Source organism: Cavia porcellus, unplaced genomic scaffold (assembly GCF_034190915.1).
Source record: "Cavia porcellus strain 051 isolate PalLab524CR breed Dunkin Hartley unplaced genomic scaffold, mCavPor4.1 scaffold_25, whole genome shotgun sequence".
Lineage (NCBI taxonomy): Eukaryota > Metazoa > Chordata > Mammalia > Rodentia > Caviidae > Cavia > Cavia porcellus.
The window spans coordinates 35669585-35692666 of record NW_026947508.1 but is presented as its reverse complement, the minus strand read 5'-3'; the positions used below and the strand labels follow the sequence as shown (position 1 = coordinate 35692666).

Sequence of the window (23082 nt, the reverse complement as noted above, 5' to 3'; positions counted from 1 at the left end):
AGGCAGAAGCTGGCGGTGCCTTCTCCCTGAGCTAGATTCATTGCATGAGACAAGCTGTTCATACCCGGGGACACACAGTTATAGTGATGGTGGTGGCTGGTAACCCCAGAAGCCTCTGCAGAGAGAAATGGCAGTGGAGAGTAACAGTGGACCTGACGGACTGCACTGGCTAGTGGTGAGTGCAGAGGATTTGGTTCTCCTTTGGGAGAGAGTCATTGGCTAGGATAGAGCGGCATGATTCAGGACTTAGTCTCCACAAGCTGTCTACTAGTGAAACCAGAGAGAATCCTACAAGTGGATTATTTCCTTTTCTTTTTCATTTTTTGTTTTTTCTCTTTCTCCTTCATTGCTTTTTATGAGTGTGAGAGTAGTTCCTGACCTCTTCTGTTCTTTTTTATCTCTTTCAGCTCTCTTTTCCTTCAGTCTTTTGCATCAGTTTCCCCAAGCTGGCAGGATCCACCTTTGTCCTCCAACCTTACTTGTAATCTCTTTCTCTTACTCCACTTCTCTATTTTCTCCTTAATCCATTTTAAATTTTAACCGCAAGGGCAAAATTGACACATTGTGTAGCTTATATATTACATATGTTTATCCAGTTTCTTTTACATTTTGTTATATAATCACATATCAAGTTCATACAGTTAAAAGTTGCAAATTAAGGGTTAGCTCAGTTTGTTGTTTTATAGGCTGTGTTTGATGCTATTGGTACCACTACAGCCAAAACTGGCATAATCGTTCTAAACAGCTGTTGGCTCTGATAATCCATGACTGAGATTAACTAAGGGTCACAGCAAATACTGTGCCAAAGAACCAGAGACTAGGCCAAATGAGCAACAATTTCTTATCTCCAACAAACTGAAGAGGTAAGATCTTCTAACAGATGCAGAACCCAAAAACCAGCTATACTTGGAAGATACCTCAGATAATTTTTTTTTGTCTTTTTCTTTTTTATTGGTACCAGGGATCGAACTCACAACCACATACTTCCAAGGCAGGCGCTTACGTTACTGAGCTAAATCCCCAGCCTAGAAGCTTTATTTTATCCTTAAGAGTATAAGAAGTTGAGTAAGTCATGAGTACTACCTTGAAAGAACCAAGTTGCAGCAGATTAGGCCAGTTTGAGGACAGGATTTCCGATATTGAAGACAAGATTGATGTTATAGGTCAGGAAAAGAAAGCTATCTCAAAAATAGCAAGGGATCAAGAGAAATCAACCCAGCAGCTGATAGATGAGACAAAGCAGAATAAATTAAGATTAATTGGAGTCAGTGAACAAATGACATTAAAAATATGTTTAGAGATATCATGACAGAAAACTTTCCTGGTAGAGAAAAACAATTTGACACACAAATAAGCGAGGCATGTAGAACTCAAATTAGCAATGATCAAAAAAATCTATAACCAGGCTTATCATAGTCAAGATTCCAGAAATTCAATACAAGAATAGAATCTTGTAGGGAGCGGAGTTGACAGCCCCATTGCTGCCTCCCCGCCTCTCTCTCCTATGGGCACATAATGTGCCTGCCTACATTAACCATAATCCTCTCCTGCTTATCTCACATACCCGGACGTGACGATGACCCATCAGAAACCACCCCATAGCCTCTTCCTGTCCCGCCAGCCTGCCCTTGGCCCACAAAAGCTGAAACCTCTTCCTGAATAAATGAGACTTGATTGGACTCCTCAACTTGTCTCCATCTCTCTTTGTCTCCCCGCTGTTCTTTATCATCCCCATTCCCCCTCCAGGTACACCCCATGGATTGATCCGCGGATCGGATCAGAATCTTAAAAGCTATTAGAAAAGAAACAAATAACCTATAAAGCCAAGCCCATCAGAATCACAGCTGATTTTTCAGCATAAATTCTCAAGTCAAGGAGAGTTTAGAGTGAAGTACTCCAAGTTCTAAAGGAAAACAACTTTCAACCTAGACTGATGTATCCCACAAAACTATCTTTCAAAATTGAGGGAAAAGATACTTCCACGACAAAGAACATCTGAGGAAATTTATGACCACCAAACCAGTACTCCAAAATATTCTGAAGAACATTCTAGAAAGACATAATAAAGACTATAGTGCCATGAACACCAACAGAAAGAATCCAGCAGGAAAGGCAAACATTTAGAGGGATGGGAAAAAAAGACAATGGGGGAGCCAACAATAAGAAAACAACATGAGAAGGGTATGTCAATACATATTAGTTATAACCACCCATGTTAATGGTCTCAATTCACCAATCAAAAGACTGGCAGAATAGATCAAGAAGCAAGATTTAACAATATGCTGCATAAGAAACATATTTAATTCAAAAAGAAACTCATAGACTGAAAGTCAAAGGATAGAAAACAATACCTGTATGTGATGGGAAAGCAGGGGTAGCTATTCTATTTGCAGACAAAGTGATTTTTTTTTTTTTACCAGAGCATCATATAAATTTATTTCAGATATAACAGCAATGTTCAAATTGAAAAGTTTAATTTTTAACTGCACCAAGTAAACTTAACCATTTAAGCATTTTCAAAGTTATTCCCTCCAAAAACTGAGGGAGCTTTTCATTTCCCCCACCAACCATGGTTCCCCAATAGTTTTCTTTCTGCAGGACTTTTGAACTGATGAGAAAACTGCTTTGAAGATATTCTAGAACTCTTTCCCTCAAATGAAAACTAATTTGGACAAATTACTTATTGCATAGATTTCTACACAAATTCTTTTATAGACCTAATCTTGGGAAGTATGATGGATATATCCTGTGGTCTTCTAGTTAACAGAATTACTGATTTATCTCAAAGATTATTTTTACCATTTGTCAAAAAAAACCAACTCAATAATGGACATTAATCTTTATTGACTCAAAGACATATGAACTAGTGCCCAGTATCTACCTCGTCCACATCTTCCCTTCTGTATGTAGATGGAATTATTTAACACCAGCTTCATGGAGGACAATTAACCCTTGATAAACACTAAGAATTTAGATTAAGTCATTAATGTAGGGTGGAAAACATAACTCTACAATGACAGGAAGCCTATACACGCAATTCAAACTTGAAAATTTTTCTTTTGTCTTTAAATAACATGTACTTAATTGTGAGGCAGCTGTTTAGTTTTCAATAACCACATTTAGGGATACATTCATAGGACTGTGTATATAGTCCAGGTGAAACAGTTATAGAAATAGAGGTGGTACAATCTCAGGAAATTCATTTATATATCAAAAACTATTTTGATATCTGGAAGTTTACAAAAAGGCTGAATTCTTCATGCTAATTATGCTTTCTGTAATTCAAGCACTCTTCTGGCAAGAGCAAGCCAAAACTTATCTGTGAAGGTAAGTAAAGGTGCTTAATGTTAAACATTTCTTCTAAGCTTGGATTCAGATTAAGAAACTGATGCTAAAGACTAACCAGCATGGTCTTTCTACATTTTCACTAAGATTAGAACTCTATAGACTCATCCATCAATGATTTTCCTTTAAAAATGTTTTTCTTGGCACTCTAGATTGCTGAAGTCTATTTTACTTTGTACTTTCACATTTCCAAATGAAAACATAAGGTTATAAAGTATATACAAACATTCTATAAAGTAATTATGGCATGTAACTCATTTGGAAACGAGACTTTTATATATGAGGATAAATATTACAAATCAAACTTCCTTTTAAAAGCAAATGACAGAACACTCAAGCTTTGTGCATTGATTTAAGTCTATGAAGAACGTTTCTTGAGTCACCACCGATAAATCTAAAAAATTGCAAATATTGAAATTGGACAACTAGAAGAAAACATGAGTATTTCAAATAGCTCATCTTACAAAAAGTTATCAATTTGTCAGAACCACTCCCTACTTGCAAGATAATGATGTCGCATAAAACCACTCCTGTCAATAGAGGAAGTCACAGTGATATTTGTATTATTAACAAATAATACAACTTGTGATACAAGTGATATTTGTATTATTATTTATGGGTTTTTTTTTGTCTTTTTCATTTTTATCGGTACCGGGGATCGAACTCACGACTGCACACTTGTAAGGCAGGCGCTTATGCCGCTGAGCTAAATCCCCAGCCCCCAAACATTTATGTTTCTACCTTTCCAAGAACAGAAGCAGTTTGTTCAATAATTCCTCTTATCCTGAATCCTCAAACTCAATATTGTAGGCACAGAGTATAAGCAAATCTGGGATATTCTTCAACAGATAAGGGAGTTTCATAACTATGTTATTCTCAAAAAATACTGTCTATTCTTTCCTATATAAACAAACACTCACTGGCAACATTTTTAGCAGCACGTATTAGTTGACATTACATGCATTTATTGTGCCACAAGTCCATCTAAGCTTTCCTTTAGGCATTGTAAAACATGTCCAAGAAGAAAAAAAAAAAAAGAAACACCTGATTCAGGTTTGTTTAGGGGTTAACCTGTAAAGACATCAACTCCATTTTTAAAGTTAGACTAACTATGGTATTTTTGGGCTTACTGAAGAAAAAGGACAGGAGAAAAAAACTAAATCACAATAAACTTCTTTAGGTCAGTTAAAGGCTATTATCTCTAGCTGGGATATTAAAAAAAATTAATCTCACCAGCTCATACTCTAATGTTAGTATCTCTATAACAACAGCAGGAAAAACAAACCTGCTGACAACCAGTCCACTCATTAACAAAAAAGCAGTTCAACTCAAATATTTAGACCAACATATAACACTACCCCCCCAAACTTCCCCACCCATCAGCAAGAACAGAAAAATCAACTGCTTTAAAAATCTAAACAAGTTTAGTATTTCTCACAAGGATAACAATGGTCCAACTCCTGAGAGTGCTCAGAAGGACTAAAGGTGGGGTAAAGGCAATGTCTAGAGATAAGCATAGTCTTTAAAAACCCAAAGTATCACAAACACACCAAACTTGTCTATGAATCAGAAAAAAAGATATTGCTGCTGCGTCTTTTTGTTTTTTGAAATAAACAATATTTGTAGGCTCTACCCTTCAATGTGAAAGCAGGACACTTAAAAAAAAAGTTCAAAAATTTGAAATCATTTGAGACCCAAAATTTTGGGGTTGTACATCTTAACTATGAAAGTAAACAGATATTCCTTCAATCCAACCACCTCACAAAAATGAGAGAACTGAAATGATCCAAATATGATTATTTTAAAAGTCCTTGAAATTAAAACTTTTAAAGGAAAGGAGGGGAAAAAAAGAAAACCAAGAACAAGAGAACAAGGTGGGAAAGCTTAACAAAGAAGGGGGGGATTAATGGCCCCTCTTTTTATTTGACGACAAGCAAGTGCAAGAAAGTTCATTTGCAATTTGTTCAGTTGTCTGTCTTTTGTGCATCTGCATTCTGACCAGAAGGGACTCTGAGGTTTTTCTAAAGCACATGCGCATCAGCAGGTTCTATTCTCTTATAGTAGTTCTTTGTCTCAATAATCTCAAAGCCAAACTTCCTGTAGAAGTTGATTGCTGACTCATTGCTTATCTGGACATGCAGATAGACATTGTCCAAAGTGCCATCTTTCTCACGGATGTTTAAGACATGATTTAACATTTTAGTTCCCATTTCTAGCCTTCGCTAAGGTGCCAGACATCCTAGGGTCATGATGTAGTCTCTTCTGATTCTGTGAATGATCCACCCTGCAGCATACTGCACCTATAGCAATATCATTGAAACAGGCAAGTTTTGCTACCCCCCCTCCCCAGCACGCCCTTGTGGAACTTGTCATTATAGCTGACTGGAAAGATGACCTGGTTTAACCTCTTCAACTGTTTGATATTGTGTGGTATTACATCTCCGAGTTTGATCCGACTACCTTTCACCTTCCCACCCTGCTGAGGCCATCGTTACCCCCACTCTCAACATCATCCTCGCCACTCTGAGCTGCACCCTCAGCTTGGGCCACTTGACTCAAGCTGCCCTTCTCGCCTAGAGCAGATAGTTGAGGGGATGAGGGGATGATGGAGGCCACAAAAGTCGTCACGGCCCAATTCTGCGGAGAGGGCAGGGATGTCTCCCACCCGCACACAGATGCGCTGCTTCTCCACCCGTGTGCAAGGGACAGTCTGGACAAAGTGAATTTTAAGCCAAGGCTGATTAAGAGAGATAAAGAAGGTGACTACATACTCATAAAGGGAACAATCCAAGAGGAGCAAATAACAATCATAAACATAGATGCAACAAATACCAGGGTACCCAGCTATATAAAATAATTACTAACAGACATGAAAAATCAAATTAAGCCCTAATACAATTGAATTGGGAAACCTCAATAACCCACTATCACAAAAAAGATAACAAAGGGGCTGGGGATTTAGCTCAGCGGCATAAGCGCCTGCCTTGCAAGCAGGCAGTCGTGAGTTTGATCCCCGGTACCGATAAAAAAGACAAAAAAAAAAAAAGAAAAGAAAAAATTAACAATGAAATATTAGAACTAAATCAAACTTTTAAACAAATAGACTTAGTGGATGTCATACAGTGTTTCACCCCACAACAGATAAATATACATTCTTCTCAACGGCACATGGGATGTTCTCCAAACAGATCATATACTGGCTCATAGAACATGCTTAAGTAAATGCAAAGGAATCGAAACTATCCTATGCATATCATATGCATATCAGACCACAGTGCAATGAAATTGAAAATCCATGCCAAAGGAACCCACAAGAACTTCATAAACACACAGAAATTAAATAGCACCCTATTGAAAAACCAATGGGATAGATGAAATTAAAGAACAGTTTTACAGTTGAATGATAGTGACAATATAACATACCAGAACTTGTGGAACACAATGAAAGCAGTCTTAAGAGGGAAATTAATAGCAGTAAATGCTCATATCAGGAAAACAGAGTAAGTGCATATAAACAACTTAATGTTGAACCTCAGACTTCTAGAAAAAGAAGAGCAGGCTAAGCCAAAATCTCGTACAAGGGAGGATATTATAAAGATCAGAGTAGAAATGAACACACCAGAGACTAAAAAAACAATACAATGAATCAATGAATCTGAGAGTTGGTTCTTCGAAAGATTAAATAAAATTGACAAACCCTTAGCCAACCTTACCAAAAAAAGGAAAGAAAAGACTCAAATTCACACAATTAGGAATGAAAAGGGTAAAATCATAATGGAACGTGCAGAAATCCAGAAAATCATCTACTCCTACTTTGAAAACCTGTATTCTAACAAGATGGAAAATACAAGGGCCTGGGATTTAGCTCAGTGGCTTAAGTGCCTGCCTGGCAAGTGTGAGATAGTGAGTTCAATCCCCGGTACCAAAAAAAAAAAAAAGAGAGAGAAAATACAGAAGAAATGGGCAGATTCCTAGATACACATGAATTACCAAAGCTGAATCAAGGAGATAAAAATCCTAAATAACCCAATACAAATAAGTGAAATCAAAGATGTATTTAAAAACCTATCAATAAAGAAAAGCCCACACCCTCATGGATTCACTGTTTAATTCTACAAGAAATTTAGAGAAAACCTAACACCACTACTTTTTACTCTTTCATGAAATTGAAAGGGAAGCAGTGCTCTCAAATTCATTCCGGAAACAACCATTACTCTGATTCCAAAACCAGAGAAGGATCCAACTAAGAAAGAGAATTACAGGCCAATCTCTGTAATGAAAATTGATGCAAAAATCTTCAATAAGATACTGGCAAACAGACTGAAGCAAATCATCAAAAAGATTGTACACCATGATTAAGTGGGATTCATCCCAGGGATGCAATGATGATTCAACATATGTAAATCCATAACTGTAATACACTATATTTACAGAGCCAAGGACAAAAATCATATGATTATCTCAATAGATGCAGAAAAAGCTTTTGACAAAGTCCAACATCCATTCATGATAAAAACTCTACAGAAAATTGGAATAGATGGTCTTTCTCTCAATCTGACACAACAACATCCAACATCATACTCAATGGACAAAAACTGAAAGCTTTCACTCTAAAATCAGAAATAAGACAAGGATGTCCACTACCACCACTCCTATTCAATAATAGTTCTGGAAACTTTAGCCAGAGCAATTAGATGAGAGAGAGAAATAAAAGGAATAATGCTAGGAAAGGAAGAAGTTCAATTATCATTATTCACAGATAACAAGATACTCTGCATGTAAGACCTTATAAACTTCACCACCAAAAGACTTCTAGGTTTAAGAACCAAATTCAGAAGCATAGCTGGATACAAAGTCAATACTCAACAATCAATAGCCTTCTTGCACACAAATGACAAACTCACTGAGAGAGAAATCAGGGAAACAATATCTTTTACTATAGCATCCAGAAAAATGAAATACCTAGGAATCAATTTAACGAAGGATGTAAAAGATCTCTACATTGAAAACTGCAGTACTCTGAAAAAGGAGACTGATGAGAATATTAAAAAATAGAGAGATGTCCTGTGGTCTTGGGTAGGAAGAACCAACATAGTGAAAATGGCTGTATTTCCAAAACTGTTATACAGATTCAATGCAATCCCAATTGAAATTCCAGTAGCATATCTCCCAGAATTAGAGAAAACAATCCTAAACTCATCTGGAACCAGAAGAGACCTATAATAGCAAAGCCAATCCTGGGTAACAAGACAAAGACAGAGGGCATCCCAATCCCTGACTTGAAATTATACTATAAAGCTACTGTGATAAAAACAGTGTGGTACTGGAAAAAAAAAAAAGACCCAAAGTCAATGGAATAGATTAGAAGATGCAAAAAACACCTACAGACACACCAAGTCACCTTATCTTTGACAAAGGTGCCAAACACATTCATTGGAAGAAAGCCGCTAATAAATGCTCTATGTGTACTGGCTCTCCACATACTGAAGATTAAAACTGGACTCACATCTTTCACTATGTACTAAGCTAAAATCAGAATGGATAAAAGATCTTAATATTAAAACAGAAACATTAAATCTGCTGGAAGATAAGAGTAGGTAAAACTCTTGAAGACATTGGTGTAGGCAAAGACTTTATGAACAAAATCCACAATTGCACAGAAAACTATCACAAAGAATCAACCACTGGGGTCTCACTCTTCTAAAAATCTTTTGCACAGCAAGAGAAACCAACAGGTTGAAGAGACAACCCACAATGTGGGAGAAAATGTTTGCCAGCTCTTTCTCAGACAAAGGATTACTATCAAGAATATATAAAGAACTAAAAAAAAAAAAAAAAAAACCAGTCCTCCCAGATTTATTTATTTATTTATTTGGTACTCGGGATCGAACTCAGGACCTCATGCCTGCCAGGCAGGCGCTTATGCTGCTGAGCCAAATCTCTGGCCCTTTAAATCTTTTTTTTTTTTTTTTTGGGGGGGGGGTAATCTTCCCAGATTTAAAGACTCAATCCAAAAATGGGCATCTGAGATGAATATGCACTTCTCAGATAAAGATAAAGAAATAGCAAATAAATATGTTAAAAACTGCTTAACATTACTGATCATTTGAGAGATGCAAATTAAAACACTGATATTTCACCTTACCCCAGAAAGAATGACTAGTATCAAGAAATCAAGCAATAACAAATATAGGAGGGGCAGTGGGGAAACAAGAACCATTTTTCACTATTGGTGGGAATGCAGACTGGTGCAAACACTGTGGAAATGTGTGGAGATCCCTTAAAAGCCAGGATTGGAGGTCCCATTCAAGCCAGCTATTCCTCTCTGGGTAACTTTTCAATAAAATTAAAAACATCATACCACAGTGATATATGTGCACCTGTGTTTACAGCAGCACAGTTTATGATAGCCAGATCTTGGAAACAACCTAATGCCTGTCAACTGAGGGATGGATAAAAAAGATGTGGTATTTTTATAGAATGGAGTACTACTCAGCCATAAAGGAATAATAAAAACTGTACACTTTTATAGGTAAATGGATGTAGCCTGAGAAAATACTCATTAGTGAAATACATGAGACACATGTGTAAACATATTTTCATTAGTGTGACAAGCTAAAATAAAAAATGTAAATGTACACGTATATAAAAGATAGTTAAGATAGTCATACTGTTGATTCCTCTAATTTGCTTAAGAGAAAGATTTGTACTGGTATTATTAGAACAATAGAATGCAGATTTCTTGTGTTCTGGGTGAATGATTTGGGGATGACAATGAGTAATGTATTGTCCCCTGATTGATGTGCTTGGAAATTTTATTGTAGTTTTTTTCTTCTTCCCTTTGTTTATCTTTGAATAAAATGTATTTGAAAAAAAATAAAGAAATGCTCTGTCAGGACACAGCAATACTGTAGGCACCCCCATGAACCTAGCCAAGAGCCAATAAACACATACCTTGGGAGCCAAAACACCAAACAGACCCATACTGAAGGTACTAGGGTATCCATTTATTCAATTTCCCATGTACAAGACCTTCTGAAGGAATGTTACAGAGGCCATCAAGGGAAGGAGGACTGGGGCAGGGATGTGAAAGCCCTGGAGGCAATTTTAAAAGTCTACATTTTATTTTAGAGTATGGCCAGGGAAGCCATTGAAGATTTTGGAGAGGACATAATCATCCCTGATCTGTGCAAATCTTGAGGGTAAACAGCAGATGGAGAATCAGGCTGGAAGTGATGTAGAAGTGACAGGCATGGGGTGGCAGTAACGAATGTTGAATGGCTGTAGGTTCGGAGCCAGGGAAGGTGGTGGCACTGTATCAGTTGAGACTGGGTTGGAGGAAGGAAAAAGCTCACACCTCTGATATGGAGGGAAAGGAGAAAAGACTAATATCTGAGACAATAGATGTTCACTGTGGCTCCATTCTTAGGGTATGTGACCAAGGCAAATAAACATTACTCCCTGTCTGTCCCTGACTCTTTGCTTGGGGAAGGGGCATATACCATCTTCCAAAGTTTTAAAAATATCGAGTCATGGTAGAAGCCAGGAAAAGAAAAAATAGGTAGAATGGAAAAAGGAGGCAAATTCCACGGAGTGAGAACTTGAGTATCTCCCTTCAAGTAGCTCAGGTCTGGTAGGTTGTGCAGGGCTTGGGGAAGATTCCTTCTGGCAGAACTAAACATCCGCAAGCAAGCTCTGGGATGAGGAGAACTTGTGGGTCTGTGGGTCGAACCCCAGTGTCAACTCACCACCCCTACTCCAGCCACATAGAGGAGCAGGCACTACCCATTTCCTAGATATGTCAGTTCTGGTGCAGAGCACAAACCTGAGCCAAGCAGGGAAGGTGTGGTGTATCTGCCCAGGAAAGGGCAGTGGAGCTGTGCAGGGCACCTCACTCTTCCCAGGGGCTCATGTCGGTGTCGATGGCCACACAGTTGTAGGCAGCATAGCGGAGTTTCTCCTCGCACACCTTGGCGCTGCAGAGGAAGGGCTAGGTCAGACCTTCCTAGCACCCTAAAGGGTGAGGGGATTCCAGTCCTGCACTTCACTGCTGGAAGTATTCTTACAACAAGGATGCCAGCTCTAGGCTGGGCCTGGGAAAACCCACCTGACGTAGTGTGGCAGGAAGAGGGTGCTGGAGCAGGTGGAAGACTCAGGCAGCGCATCTGTGGTCTCATAGCTGGAGGAATTGAGGGCCACAGATGAGGAAGAACTCTAGGGGCATGTGTGTGTGGGGTGCCACAGGTTCTCCCCCCTGCACAGGCACTCACCCCAGCTTGTCTGGGTAGATGTAGATCCTAGCTGGTAGGCGGCTGCGGCCTGTCACAAAACGCAGGAAACGGCTGCGGTCCTCTGTGGAGAGAAGGAGATGAGCCCTTGCTGATGGTGTGGGAGGCTTTATCACTTTTGCCCAGCCTCTGCATCCCACAGGATGAGTTTGAACCAAGCATCACTCTGTTCCCTTTTACTGACCGTTGGTGAAATTGTTTAGTGCCTCCCAGAAATACTGTACTCGTGTGTCAGAGGGCTCGAAGTCCTCAAATCGAGCTGAAGGAGTCAAAGCCAGAGTTCATTTTTAGGTCTTACTAGGCCCAGTCCTGAAACCCTCTCCTCTGCACTTCCCCACTCCACAGCCTGGAACTTACTGAGCTTGCGCAGGGCATCCACAGTGACCTCTGGGTCCCCACACACCTTCTTTTCCAGCTCTTGCCAGGTCAGCAAGTCCAGCACAGCTTGTGGTATGACCTTCAGCAGACCTGCCTGCATGGCTGCCATCTGCAGAAGAAAAAAAATGGCCCAGCTAAGGGAAGATACTATTCTTAGCTTCTACTGGAGTATCTTGGTACCCACTGCTTGGCAGGACGGTGGGGCATGTGAGGGTGGGGGCAAATGGTTCAAGAGGCTCAGCTCTGGCTGCTACCTGCTCCTTGCTCTCCTCTAGCCGTGCCTTCTGTACCAGTTGGATGAAACGAGACCGGTCCTCATATTTCACTATGATGCCTGTGCCCCCAGGAATCAGCTCCACCACCTGCTGGTCACTGAGCACAGTGGTGAATGTTAGCTCCTTCCCAAACTTGAACTCAAATGTCTCCTTGTCCATTCCTTCCATTACTTCCAGGAGCTTCACCTGTGGGTAAGTCAGAGGTAGGAAGCTCAGTTTCATTGGGGAGGGTCTCTGTCTTTCCTCAAGATGCTCACAAGGAAGCAGGGAGGCACACAGGCAAAAGGGTATGAGGGGCAACTACCAGGCTATGGAAGCATCAAGACCACAGCTAACCAGCATTAGTGGCCAGGAAGGCATCATCTTATAGGAAATGGCATCTGATTTGAGACTTGGCTGGGCCATAAGGGAAATCAAGAGTGTGTCTTAAAGGAAGATTAATAAGCAAAAGGTTTGCCATGCATGATGCATGCCTGTAATCCCAGCACCAAGGAAGCTGAGGCAGGAGGATCACTGTGAGTTCTAGGCCAGCCTGCATAGCATAGTGAGATATTATCTAAAAAAAAAAGAAAAGCAAAGAAAAGAGAAGAAAAGAAAAGAAGCTCAAAAGGCATAAGAACTCTGTTTGGCTGAAACCTGAATATGTACCAAGTGGAAATGGACACTTAGGTCAATACAGGAGTCTTTACAGGGTCTGCATTATCCTAAGTCCAAGGCAAAGCCATTAAACAAAATGAGAGCAAAATAAATTACTGTGGCAGCTTGGAGATCAGAAGGGCAAGAATGGAGACAAGGATGGTAGCTTTGGCAATAAGTGGTTAGGACAGAAAGAAAGGTGGTCTGAACCAGGGAAACAGTGGTAAGACAGGAGCATAGAGATGCATGGCAAAATGTGTGGCGTGGGGAAGGAGGAGGAGTGCAGGGTGATGCTGGGAGCTCTGGCACAGTGAGGGTTGGGTGAAGGTGCAGCTCTAAGCAGGGAGCCCTTGAGTGGACAGGGAGAGGATGGAGAGTGTGATGAGCTGGAGGCTTACACCTGTGTGGTCCTAGACTTGGGGAAAAAGGCTGAGCCCAGCAGTCAGGAGTGTAGGAGTTCATAGAACAGAGCTAGCATCTGAGACCATGAGCACAGACAGGATCAGAGGGAGCATGAGTGTAGTAAAGAAGTGCGGGGAAGCCTTGGGGAGTACTGACTACTGACAGCTGGCAGAGGAAACCCTGACTCCAGCCTGACTCACCAGCACAGAATCCACAGCAGGGAAGTCCTTGCTCCAGCTCACCTCCTCCCCAGACAGCTGCTTCCACACAAAGCCGGGAAGTGCAAGGACCTGTGTGACACACACACACCACTGTCCTCTCAGCCTGAGCTGCCAGGGACCAAGGCTGACCTGACAGGGGTACAGATCGGGCTACTCACCAGGAACTCCTTACCCCGGAGGGCAGCCCCCATCAGCTGTCCTATCCACTCATACTTGGCAAAGTCTCGACAGGAGGGGTTGGGCACATACATGTCTCGGGCCTCACCAGTGCCATTGCCCTGTCCCAGAGATAAAGCTGTCAGCATGGCATAAGATGGACTCTACTTTCCTGCCCTAAGCATCCCAAAGACTTTCCCCAAGATCTTCGACAAGGACCCTTGCAGGACCCACCAAAAGTACCAACGTTCCTCCTTTCCTTGTCTGCCCAATGCTGCCCTAGATGCCTTGGTCCCTTCCGTATTCCCTCCCAAGGTCCCCGTGTGCTCGCTGGGAGCTTTAGAGACGGGTTAGCAGAAACTTTGGCAGAGGTAAAGGGTAGGAGATGGGAGATTACCTGATTGGCTGTGCGTACAAAGAAGGGCAGAGGCACAGGAGTGTCAGCTGAGCTGGGGCACAACTCTTCTGACATATCTGCCAGGCTATCCCGGAAACCACCCCCTGAAACAACAGATTCCCCTAGCTAGTCACAAGACAGTTCAGCCTCTACAATAGGGCAATAAGCATTCTCTTATCTTCATTAGGTAGTAAGCCCAGAAAAGTCTCAGACACTAATGGAGGATTCTTTTTATGCTCTACTGGGGCCTCACCTTGGTCAATGATGCCTTCAGCTATGAATTTACACTCCCACCACTGGTCATAGCGCATGGGCCACCTGTAAGGAGCAGACCTCTGTCATCAGCCTGTGTCAGAACTTAGGCTGATTAACCAGGCCAGGGATCAGCCAGGAGATGAGTTACAAATGGTAATGGTGGAGGGTGATAGAAGTAGTATGTGGGTGAGGTACGTACATTTGTGCCTTGAGCAAGTCCCCTCCCCTTGTGCCATACCTGTAGTCCAGGGGCTTTTCATACTTGTCAGAGGGCTTGAGCCCTTCATAAACCTGGAGACAGGGAAGGATGTGTCAAACCTGGGCCTACTCTTGTCCAGGGACCTCCCTCGGTCCAAGCCCAGGTGCTCCAAACCTGAGTGAATACAGCATTCTTGCAGGCAGGGTCCCGAGAGGGGCAGGCACGGTGTTCCATGGCAAGGCGTCGGTTGATGTACAGGCGTGGCATGAAGCTAGGCTTGCTGCTCTCTGAGTCTCGCAGACACTGGGCCACCAGGCTGGGCCGTTGGCGTGACAGCAGTAAGAACTGCTTCACTTGCTAGTGAGATGTGGCCAGAGCAGACTCAGCAGGCAGTCAGCTTCTGTCAAGCCCTGAAACCTTCCTCTATGCTCAGACCCAAATTCACCATTCCAGCCCAAACCTAGCCCATTCCATCCTTGCTCTTTCAGTTCCTTCCTCAATTCAACCACTAGGGGGAGCATTCAGACTGATTGCCTGATTCACTGAGTCTCCCTATACAGTTCTGGCTAGCAGAGGACTCACAAGGAAGCCCAGGCTTCTTGCCTCACACGCCCCAGAGCTAAGATTATAGACATGTGCCACGATGCCTAGCTTGGGGAGGGGGAACTTTCCAAAACAAAAAAATTCTGTCATTGTCATTCTTACAAATTTTCCAGTGGCTCCACTGACTAGGACAAAGTCCCTGCTCCCATAGCCTGATACTCAGAGCCTGTGAGTATTAAATCCTGCTTCCTGCCTTATCTGTATCATTACCTACTTTTCTGCTGTCCTCAGTCATGTAGCACCTGGTATGCACCCTATCCTTGAGTTTCTTCCCATGATGTCACTTTCCTGCCTTAACCCTCCTGTATTCCACACATTCATCTAAGGAAGAACACTCCAAACACTGTACTTTGACCATTTTTGTCTGGCTTTCTTGGTTCCCAGAATCAGAAAAGGTCCGGCCTTAGGGCAGGTTTTCAGAACTGTCTGCTGAAGTAGAAGCCCATTGACTAGCACTGGGTTTGTCAGGCTCACCTTAATCTCACTGAAGGTGCCCAATGTGTGGTCCCATGCAGGTACCAGGTGACGCAGGACACTGTCTAGGATCTTGATGAATCTAGGGTGGTAAAGATATCTGTAGCTAAAGTCTTTGGCATGGGTGTAAGATTCCCAACTCCTCAATACCCAGGGACAGCAGGCAGGGCCTGGAGGCTGCTCTTTGAAGCAGAACAACTTATACAATAATACCCTGGGCTCTCATCCAAGCAGACACACAACACTCAGGGAAGGGAGGGGCCTGCAGGCCCATGGCCACAGCTACCTCTGCAGGAGAACAGCTCTGCGGTATAGTACTTCAGGGTCAGTGCCCTCTAGGCGTGGATATCGCACCAGGCTGGCTGGCTGAAAGAGGTCAGCATTCAACCCTAGTTCCCGCTGTCTAGATGACTTGATCTTGACTCCTCGAAGACGAACATCAATCCCATCATCTTTTGGAAAAGTAAAATGGAGGTCATTTACAGTAAAATGGAGGTCATTTACGGTACCAGTGCCTTCTTGGCCCTCAGACCTGGGAATGAATCCTTAATGCTCAGCTTGCAGTCCCTAGAAACTTGAGACTTTGGGATGCCATTCTACCCCAATGCTGATTATTTGTATACTACTTACTGGTTTCTCTATCCACCTGTATAATGCTGGGAGGGTCCCAACTCTGTTTTTCCTTTTCCAGGTGAGCCCAACCAGCTCCATGGCTTTGAGGCAGGCTCAAATGTGCCACCTCCTGCCCAGCTCAGGTCCCATAGTGTCAAATCCTGGAGTTAGATCGGCCACCACTTTCACCCTAACTCTAAGCCTGTTACTCTCTTCTTTCCACACTCACTGTCAGCTTGAACCCAGCTACACCTTCAGGCTCCCTTCCTCTTCTTATGGCTTTAAGCCCCACCTCGGCACTCCACGATGCGGATCTCGATGACTGGGAGGTGGACCGTCATGTCCTCCAAGACACAGACATCCCCGATCAGGGTCCTAAGGAGATGGTGTGAGGCACTTCAGATACTTTTGCCTCAGGTGTTCAGAGATTGCTGGGATCCCTCTCAAATTTAGGCATCCAAGTTGGGCCAGTCCACATTGCTAAGCTCATGCCCCACCTCCTGCCCCAGGCCAGCTTGCTCACTCGTCAATGCTCACGTCACTCAGCTTCTTCAGGTTGTCCCCTTCGCCCCCATAGACCACCACCCGCTTAGGCATAAAGTTGTCATCTGTGGTATCCACTGTGAGTAGAAGCTTCCTGAGGGGTAAGAATGTGCACTTGGGTCTCTATGCACCCACAAGCACATGGCTCATCCACTGACCTGCCCAGAGTCAATTGACAATTGTGACTCACTTGACAATTGTGCCCTTCTTCATAGTAAGCCGTACCCAGTGCTGGCACTGGGACCCATCACTCTCCCAGTAGGTATCTGCATTGCTGTCAGTCAGGCAAGACACATTGAATTCCTCCTAGGGAGGGACAAGAAAGGTACAGTCAGCAGTTTCCTTCACTTCTGCACTGAGCATGTGCTTTGGGCCAGGGAATGCAAGAAAGCATAGTGGGACTGGGGATATAGCTCAGCAGCACAGTACCCACCTGGCAATTGCAGGGTTCTCAGTTTAATTCTTGGTACCAAAAAAATAAAAAAGTATAGTGGAGTTGGGCCAAAGAGTAACTGAGATGGGGAAGAGTGGGAGTAAGGAAGGGGGTGCCTAAGGGTTCCCACGGGACTTCCAAAATGGGAGGGGGTGAAGTAAGAACGGCCTATCAACTCTGGCTTTGGACATGGAGCTAGCCTTTAAGGAAGTAACAACACGCGGCCTCCCTCAGGACAGTCTCAGTACTAACCGTGTAGGAAGAAACGTCTATGCTCTCCACATACTGCTTCACGCTACCCAGGTTCTCATCCTCCTTGCCCAGGTGGTCATACAAGAAGTGGATCAGGTCCTCATCACACTCGTAGGTCCATGTTGGGGGAACATAGCTAAATAACCCCAAGCCCTAATTAGGACAAATTCTGGAGCAGCCTCCTCCCCTCCCATTCCAGCTCACTTACAGTAGCCTTTGCACAGCGTCTGTGTATGCCTCGGCAGGCTTAGGCCTAGATCCTAGGCGATGTGAATATGTCAGGTCCACCACCTGTTCCCATCTGTGGGGAGAGTGGGAGGTGGGTGGGGTAGCATTAGTTTGGTAGCAGTCCACACCTCCTCGCCTTGAAGTCGTCGCCAGAAGCCTTACCCTTGTAGCTTTCTTCAGTTCCAGGCCCTTTGTGCTCTTAACCCTGACTCCACTCCAATACCCTCATTCTTGCCCCGTGCAGGCTGTGTTCCCAACCCCTCAGGACAATCTGACAACAAGCCCTGTCTTTCATGGGCAGGACCTAAGCACAGGCCGGTAGTCCACGCCGAAGAGCTGCTGCTGTCGCTGTAAGTGGTCCGGGGTGTCGATGGGCACCAAACGGGCTCCGCCCTCCGCCGGTCGGCACACCAGCAACCAACCCTCGTCGAGGCTACAGTCACCGAGATGTTCTGCCAGCTGCTCCTGCAGGGACCCGTCAGGCGGGGGCAGCTGTTAGAGAACTGCTTAGCGGCTCGCCGGCCCAGCCCAGAGCAAAGGGCACCGAATGCAATGTCAGTTCAATGTGGGGCTGGGCAGGGTAATAGCCGGGGGCCTTCCGGGACCCGACGGGTTTTGGCGGGGTCCCAGTGGGCCAGAGCGCACCTTGGTCAGCTTCACCCACAGCCCGTGGCCGTTGCACAGCTCCTCGCCCGTGGTGCGCACAGAAGCGCCGCGCCGCAGCTCAATGCTGTCGCGGGCGGCGCGTAGGGGCCCGGAACCGGTACCCGGGGCCGGGCCTGCAGATCCTACGCGCAGCCCCAGGCCCTCTGCCTCCCACACTGGCAGCAGCACGCGCGACGGTCCGGCAGGGTCCTTATAAAGCTTGTAGAGCACTTCTCGTGGCACAAAAGCTAGCGCCGCCGGCAGCGGCCGTCCAGCGCGGAGGTTTCGCGCGGCCTCCGCCAGGAAGCGCACGCGACCCAGCAGTCGCCGCGGGGACTCCAGTGCCGCGCCGGGGCCAGGGCCAGCCATGGCTGAGCGGCTGAGCACTACCAGGTGCAATCCAAACACAGACCGCGGAATAAGCTAAGATCCCTAGATCCCTGCAACGCCCCTCTCCGCCCCGCCCCTTCCTCGGTGGACCTGAAGGCAGCTTCCGGACAGAGGTCTTCTACTGATGCCGTATTGTACGGTGTACTCGAAACGCCGATGTTATCACCCCCTCCCGTACTCGCCATCCATCCCTCGCAGGCGACCAGACCCAAGACTAGTGACTTCTACCCGATCGATCCTCTCTGCACCATGAGTGATCTTGCTCAGCACGAGCCCTTGCCCCTCCCACGTGTACCTGGCTGTTAGTCGGTGATGTAAACGTACAATATAATACAACCTCCTGTAAAACCTGGTGACATTATGTGCTATGTGTCTGGTTTGATAAAACTGTTAGAATCATGGATAGAGGAAGGGAGAGTGGGACTTACGGCACTATATTTAGAGTTTCTAAGCCATTAAACGAGAACAAATTCTTCACCGAGTATTTTTTTTTTAACCTTTGAGGCATTTGTTTTGCGTCGCTAGGGGGAACTTTACGGTGAAAAGTGGTTTGGGTCCTACAGGCAGCAGCTTGGGCAGCCCCAGCGCTGTCAAGGGCGACAGGTCACGTGGCTTAAACTCCGCGCCGCTGAGGCCTGATGGGGCGGAGCCTGCACCGGAGGCGGTGCAAACATAGGTTACAGTGAGGATTGTACTTGCAGTGACTGCTTGCCATGGAGGCAAATGGAAAGGGGTGAGTTCTCTGCTGCTCGCGGTATGGGTAGCTGGGCTTCTGTCTTCCAACTTAGGAATTTGTCCCTATAACACTATTTCCCGGAAATTTTCCCGGTGCGAACTTCGGTTCCTGGGGCTCCCGAGTCTTCCAACCATGGATTCCTGAGCCCTTCACTCCAGGGACTGCCTTGTTGGACTGCATCCCTCAGGCATTCTTTCAAGGGATACCCCAAAACTTCTAACTAGGTGTTTCTATTCTGGAACATCAACTGTGATCACTCTTTGACTCTTTCCCACCCTGTGAACCTCAGAAACCAGCTTTAGAACTACCTCATTGGCAGCCCTGTTTCTGAGATTCATTAGTTCCGTGACACCCCAGCAAACTTTCCTAGTGGGCTTCTACCCCTCACTTCTAAGTTTCTCCAGTCCCTTTGAGTTTGGGAGAGTTGGAGTATGCATAGGGAAGAGGCCCAGCGCGGACTTTCTGCAGTCCTTTGCACCATCTGATAGGCAGAAAAAGAGATGGAACAGGCGGGGAGCCATGGCTGGCGAGCTGGCCTGGAGCGGGTAGATAACGGTGCTAGACTGAATCCGCGCCTTTCCCAACCTCCAGCCTAGCATACTGACATCTATTTTCACCCCCATCTGATCACCAGACCCCAGAGTTTCCCAGAGCTGAAGAATGACACGTTCCTGCGAGCAGCCTGGGGAGAGGAAACCGACTATACTCCCGTTTGGTGTATGCGGCAGGCCGGTCGCTACTTACCAGGTTAGGGACAAGACCTGGAAGCCTAGATGGAATTTAAAACTCTGGAGGATGAAAAGTTCTGTAGTGTCAGGCCAGGCCTCTGACAGACCTCAGGACTGACTTTTGCTTTCCCTCTCTGCCTGCAGAATTTAGGAAAACCAGGGCTGCCCAGGACTTTTTCAGCACCTGTCGCTCTCCAGAGGCCTGTTGTGAACTGACTCTGCAGGTGAGGGGTCCACAAAAGATGGACCAGGTTTACTCCCTCAGCTTGCCACCCAGCAACTTATTTCCTGTTCTCTACAGCCACTTCGTCGCTTCCCTCTGGATGCTGCCATCATTTTCTCCGACATCCTTGTTGTACCCCAGGTACCCATTTAAACCTGATCCTGAAATGAGAAAAGTTGAAAACCGGATTGTGTGGAAATTCTATCTGTCTTGCTAAGGTTCAAGATCAGCACTTACTCTAACTGGATAGAGGGCAATGCAAAGGCTGAATGAGATGGAGTTTTATTCTCCTTTTCCGTTCCTCCTGGCATGGGCTGAATCTTTCCTCCTGGAATTCCAGGTTGGGAACCCAAATGTTTTATCCCTTTCCAGGCACTGGGGATGGAAGTGACCATGATACCTGGCAAAGGACCCACCTTCCCAGAGCCACTAAGAGAAGAACGGGATCTGGAGCGTCTTAGGGATCCAGCAGCAGTAGCCTCTGAGCTGGGCTATGTGTTCCAGGCCATCACTCTCACCCGGCAACAGCTGGCTGGACGTGTGCCACTGATTGGCTTTGCGGGTGCCCCAGTAATATGGGACAGGGCAGGGACTGGGGCACAAGATCACTCTGACAAGTCTCATATAAGCAAGGGAAGGAAGTGTCAGTCTGCTTTCTGCATTATGATATCTTATATTTTTCTGTAGTGGACCCTGATGACATACATGATTGAGGGTGGCAGCTCAAGCACCATGGCTCAGGCCAAGCGGTGGCTCTACCAAAGACCTCAGGCCAGTCACCAGCTGCTTCGCATACTCACTGATGCCCTGGTCCCATATCTAATAGGACAGGTGGTTGCTGGTGCCCAGGTAAGTCCTGTGGGAGAAATAGGTAAGTGGGATTTGGACTGTACGGACCAGAAGTGATGGGGTCTCCTAAACTGGAGAGCACAAAGGACTTAGCTTGACCTCCAGAGATCTGGCTAGAGTAGCCAAGGCTACCCTGACACTGCCAGACGGGCTCATAATTAATGTTCTGAATGTTTCCTGGGGTCCAGAGAAGGTAAAGCTTTTTGAACTGGTATAAACAAGGAACTAGTATAAACAAGGCTCAGGCAGTATCAGGGCTTAAAGTTACTTCAGGAAATGACACATTACTGTACAAGAGGTTGAGATTTTTTTTTTTTTGTACCGGGAATTGAACTCATGACCTCGCATCTGCCAGGCAGGTACTTGTGTTGATGAGCTAAATTCCTGGCTCTGTTCTTTGTGTTACTAATGTAATTTTTTTCATCATCTTTAATATAGGCATTGCAGCTCTTTGAGTCCCACGCAGGACATCTTGGCCCACAGCTTTTCAACATGTTTGCACTGCCCTACATCCGTGATGTGGCCAAGCGAGTGAAAGCTGGGTTACAGGAGGCTGGCCTAGCACCAGTGCCCATGGTGAGGGTGGGATAGGTTGAGTGAAGGTGTAGAGCTTTAAGGGTTAAGTCCTGCATGGACTGAGAGGGCAGCAGAAGCACAGCCAAGAAAGGGGGCATAGCTAGGTCCTATGTTGCATAAGAGATCTGCTCTGTCCTCTAGATCATCTTTGCTAAGGATGGGCATTTTGCTCTGGAGGAGCTGGCTCAGTCTGGGTATGAGGTGATTGGGCTTGACTGGACAGTGGCCCCAAAGAAAGCCCGGTGAGTGAAGGAGGGATAGCCCTTAAGGTGAAAGGTGGGTGAAGCTGCCAAATATGCAGTCATCAGAATGTGGCACCTGCTCGTTTCTAGGGAGCTTGTGGGGAAGACGGTGACCTTACAGGGCAACCTGGACCCTTGTGCCCTGTATGCATCTGAGGTAACAATTGAGGCCCTTATGTGTGTACAAGTTGTCTATACACTGCTGTAAGTGTGCATATGGTTACATGGTTCTGTGTCTTATTTCATTTTGCCTGTTTGTCCTCCCTAAACCCTAGGAAGTAAGGAATTTTTGTTATTTACTTGTGTTTACTTAAGTGGTTGGCTCATATAAGGTAACTGATAAATTTTGTTGAGTTAAAGATTAACACCAAGTAGAAGCATGCCTGTATGTGTCTGTCATTATTATGTGTAAGGACAGAGGCTTGCTGACCTTCTCCATAGACAGTGCCCTGTTGGTCCTCAGGAGGAGATAAGTCAGCTGGTGCAGCAGATGCTGGATGACTTTGGGCCACAACGCTACATTGCCAACCTAGGCCATGGACTTTATCCTGACATGGACCCAGAACATGTAGGGGCCTTTGTGAATGCTGTGCACAGATATTCACGCCTACTTCGAAAGAACTAAGCATACAACTTTTCCTTCAAGTACTGCTAACACAGAAAGTGTTTCCAGGAGAATAAAGTTCTAGAGTTGGAGTCTAGTTTGTGGTTTTGTTTGGTACAGCTCTGTGCCCTTATCCTCAGTCTTCAACCTATGCTCCTTCCCTCGGGCCTCTTTTGCATCTTTACCACAAGTGTCTTAGGTATCAGTGGACATGTGCCATTGCACTTGATTTAGGATCCTTACTACTTTCACGCTACACAGGGGATAGGCAGGGCTTCCTAACTATTGGAGTAATGACAGTTGGAGAAAGCGGTGGGGTCCCCACAGGCTACAAAGGCCAAATTGATAGGGCTTTGGGTTGGGGAAGAAGAGGAGTACAGATCAAAGAGGGG

General features: G+C 44.9%; 2 protein-coding genes and 1 pseudogene across 7 annotated transcripts; 1 reads left to right on the top strand and 2 right to left on the bottom strand.

Moving 5' to 3' along the window:
- Positions 1-3965: 3965 nt before the first annotated feature.
- Positions 3966-10329, bottom strand: LOC100727443 (N-alpha-acetyltransferase 50-like; annotated as a pseudogene).
- A 2-nt stretch (positions 10330-10331) lies between these two features.
- Hectd3 (HECT domain E3 ubiquitin protein ligase 3) lies at positions 10332-18818 on the bottom strand. Of its 4 annotated transcripts, none has more exons than XM_063236237.1 (22): positions 18343-18818; positions 18002-18162; positions 17678-17770; positions 17470-17605; positions 16975-17090; positions 16765-16878; positions 16534-16616; positions 15916-16081; positions 15630-15711; positions 14727-14909; positions 14592-14644; positions 14352-14416; positions 14099-14202; positions 13704-13823; positions 13525-13614; positions 12266-12472; positions 11991-12120; positions 11818-11892; positions 11616-11697; positions 11453-11524; positions 11171-11321; positions 10332-11064 (listed from the first exon to the last, which is right to left on the bottom strand). In XM_063236237.1, exons 1-21 carry the CDS (start codon positions 18709-18711, stop codon positions 11237-11239), a joined length of 2586 nt encoding a protein of 861 aa, XP_063092307.1. In that variant the 5' UTR covers positions 18712-18818; the 3' UTR covers positions 10332-11064; positions 11171-11236. The 4 variants fall into 4 exon arrangements, with proteins under 4 accessions (XP_063092307.1, XP_063092309.1, XP_063092310.1 ...); XM_063236239.1 differs by having other exon boundaries at positions 10332-11040; XM_063236240.1 differs by having other exon boundaries at positions 10332-10704.
- A 509-nt stretch (positions 18819-19327) lies between these two features.
- Urod (uroporphyrinogen decarboxylase) lies at positions 19328-22787 on the top strand. Of its 3 annotated transcripts, none has more exons than XM_003461894.5 (10): positions 19328-19465; positions 20103-20215; positions 20341-20420; positions 20498-20560; positions 20792-20989; positions 21107-21268; positions 21707-21844; positions 21986-22086; positions 22177-22243; positions 22550-22787. In XM_003461894.5, exons 1-10 carry the CDS (start codon positions 19446-19448, stop codon positions 22709-22711), a joined length of 1104 nt encoding a protein of 367 aa, XP_003461942.1. In that variant the 5' UTR covers positions 19328-19445; the 3' UTR covers positions 22712-22787. The 3 variants fall into 3 exon arrangements, with proteins under 3 accessions (XP_003461942.1, XP_023422847.1, XP_004999974.1); XM_023567079.2 differs by having other exon boundaries at positions 22528-22787; XM_004999917.4 differs by lacking the exon at positions 20103-20215 and having other exon boundaries at positions 19375-19465.
- Positions 22788-23082: the final 295 nt, after the last annotated feature.

Coding starts and splice junctions, on each gene's coding strand:
- Urod (XM_003461894.5), top strand. CDS start 19,446: ATGGAGGCAAATGGAAAGGG. Junction 20,216..20,340: donor GGCCGGTCGCTACTTACCAG/GTTAGGGACAAG, acceptor CTCTGCCTGCAG/AATTTAGGAAAACCAGGGCT. Junction 22,087..22,176: donor GTGGCCCCAAAGAAAGCCCG/GTGAGTGAAGGA, acceptor GCTCGTTTCTAG/GGAGCTTGTGGGGAAGACGG.
- Hectd3 (XM_063236237.1), bottom strand. CDS start 18,711: ATGGCTGGCCCTGGCCCCGGCGCGGCACTGGAGTCCCCGCGGCGACTG. Junction 16,617..16,764: donor AGTGACGTGAGCATTGACGA/GTGAGCAAGCTG, acceptor CCATCTCCTTAG/GACCCTGATCGGGGATGTCT. Junction 12,473..13,524: donor CTGCTGTGGATTCTGTGCTG/GTGAGTCAGGCT, acceptor ACTTACCCACAG/GTGAAGCTCCTGGAAGTAAT.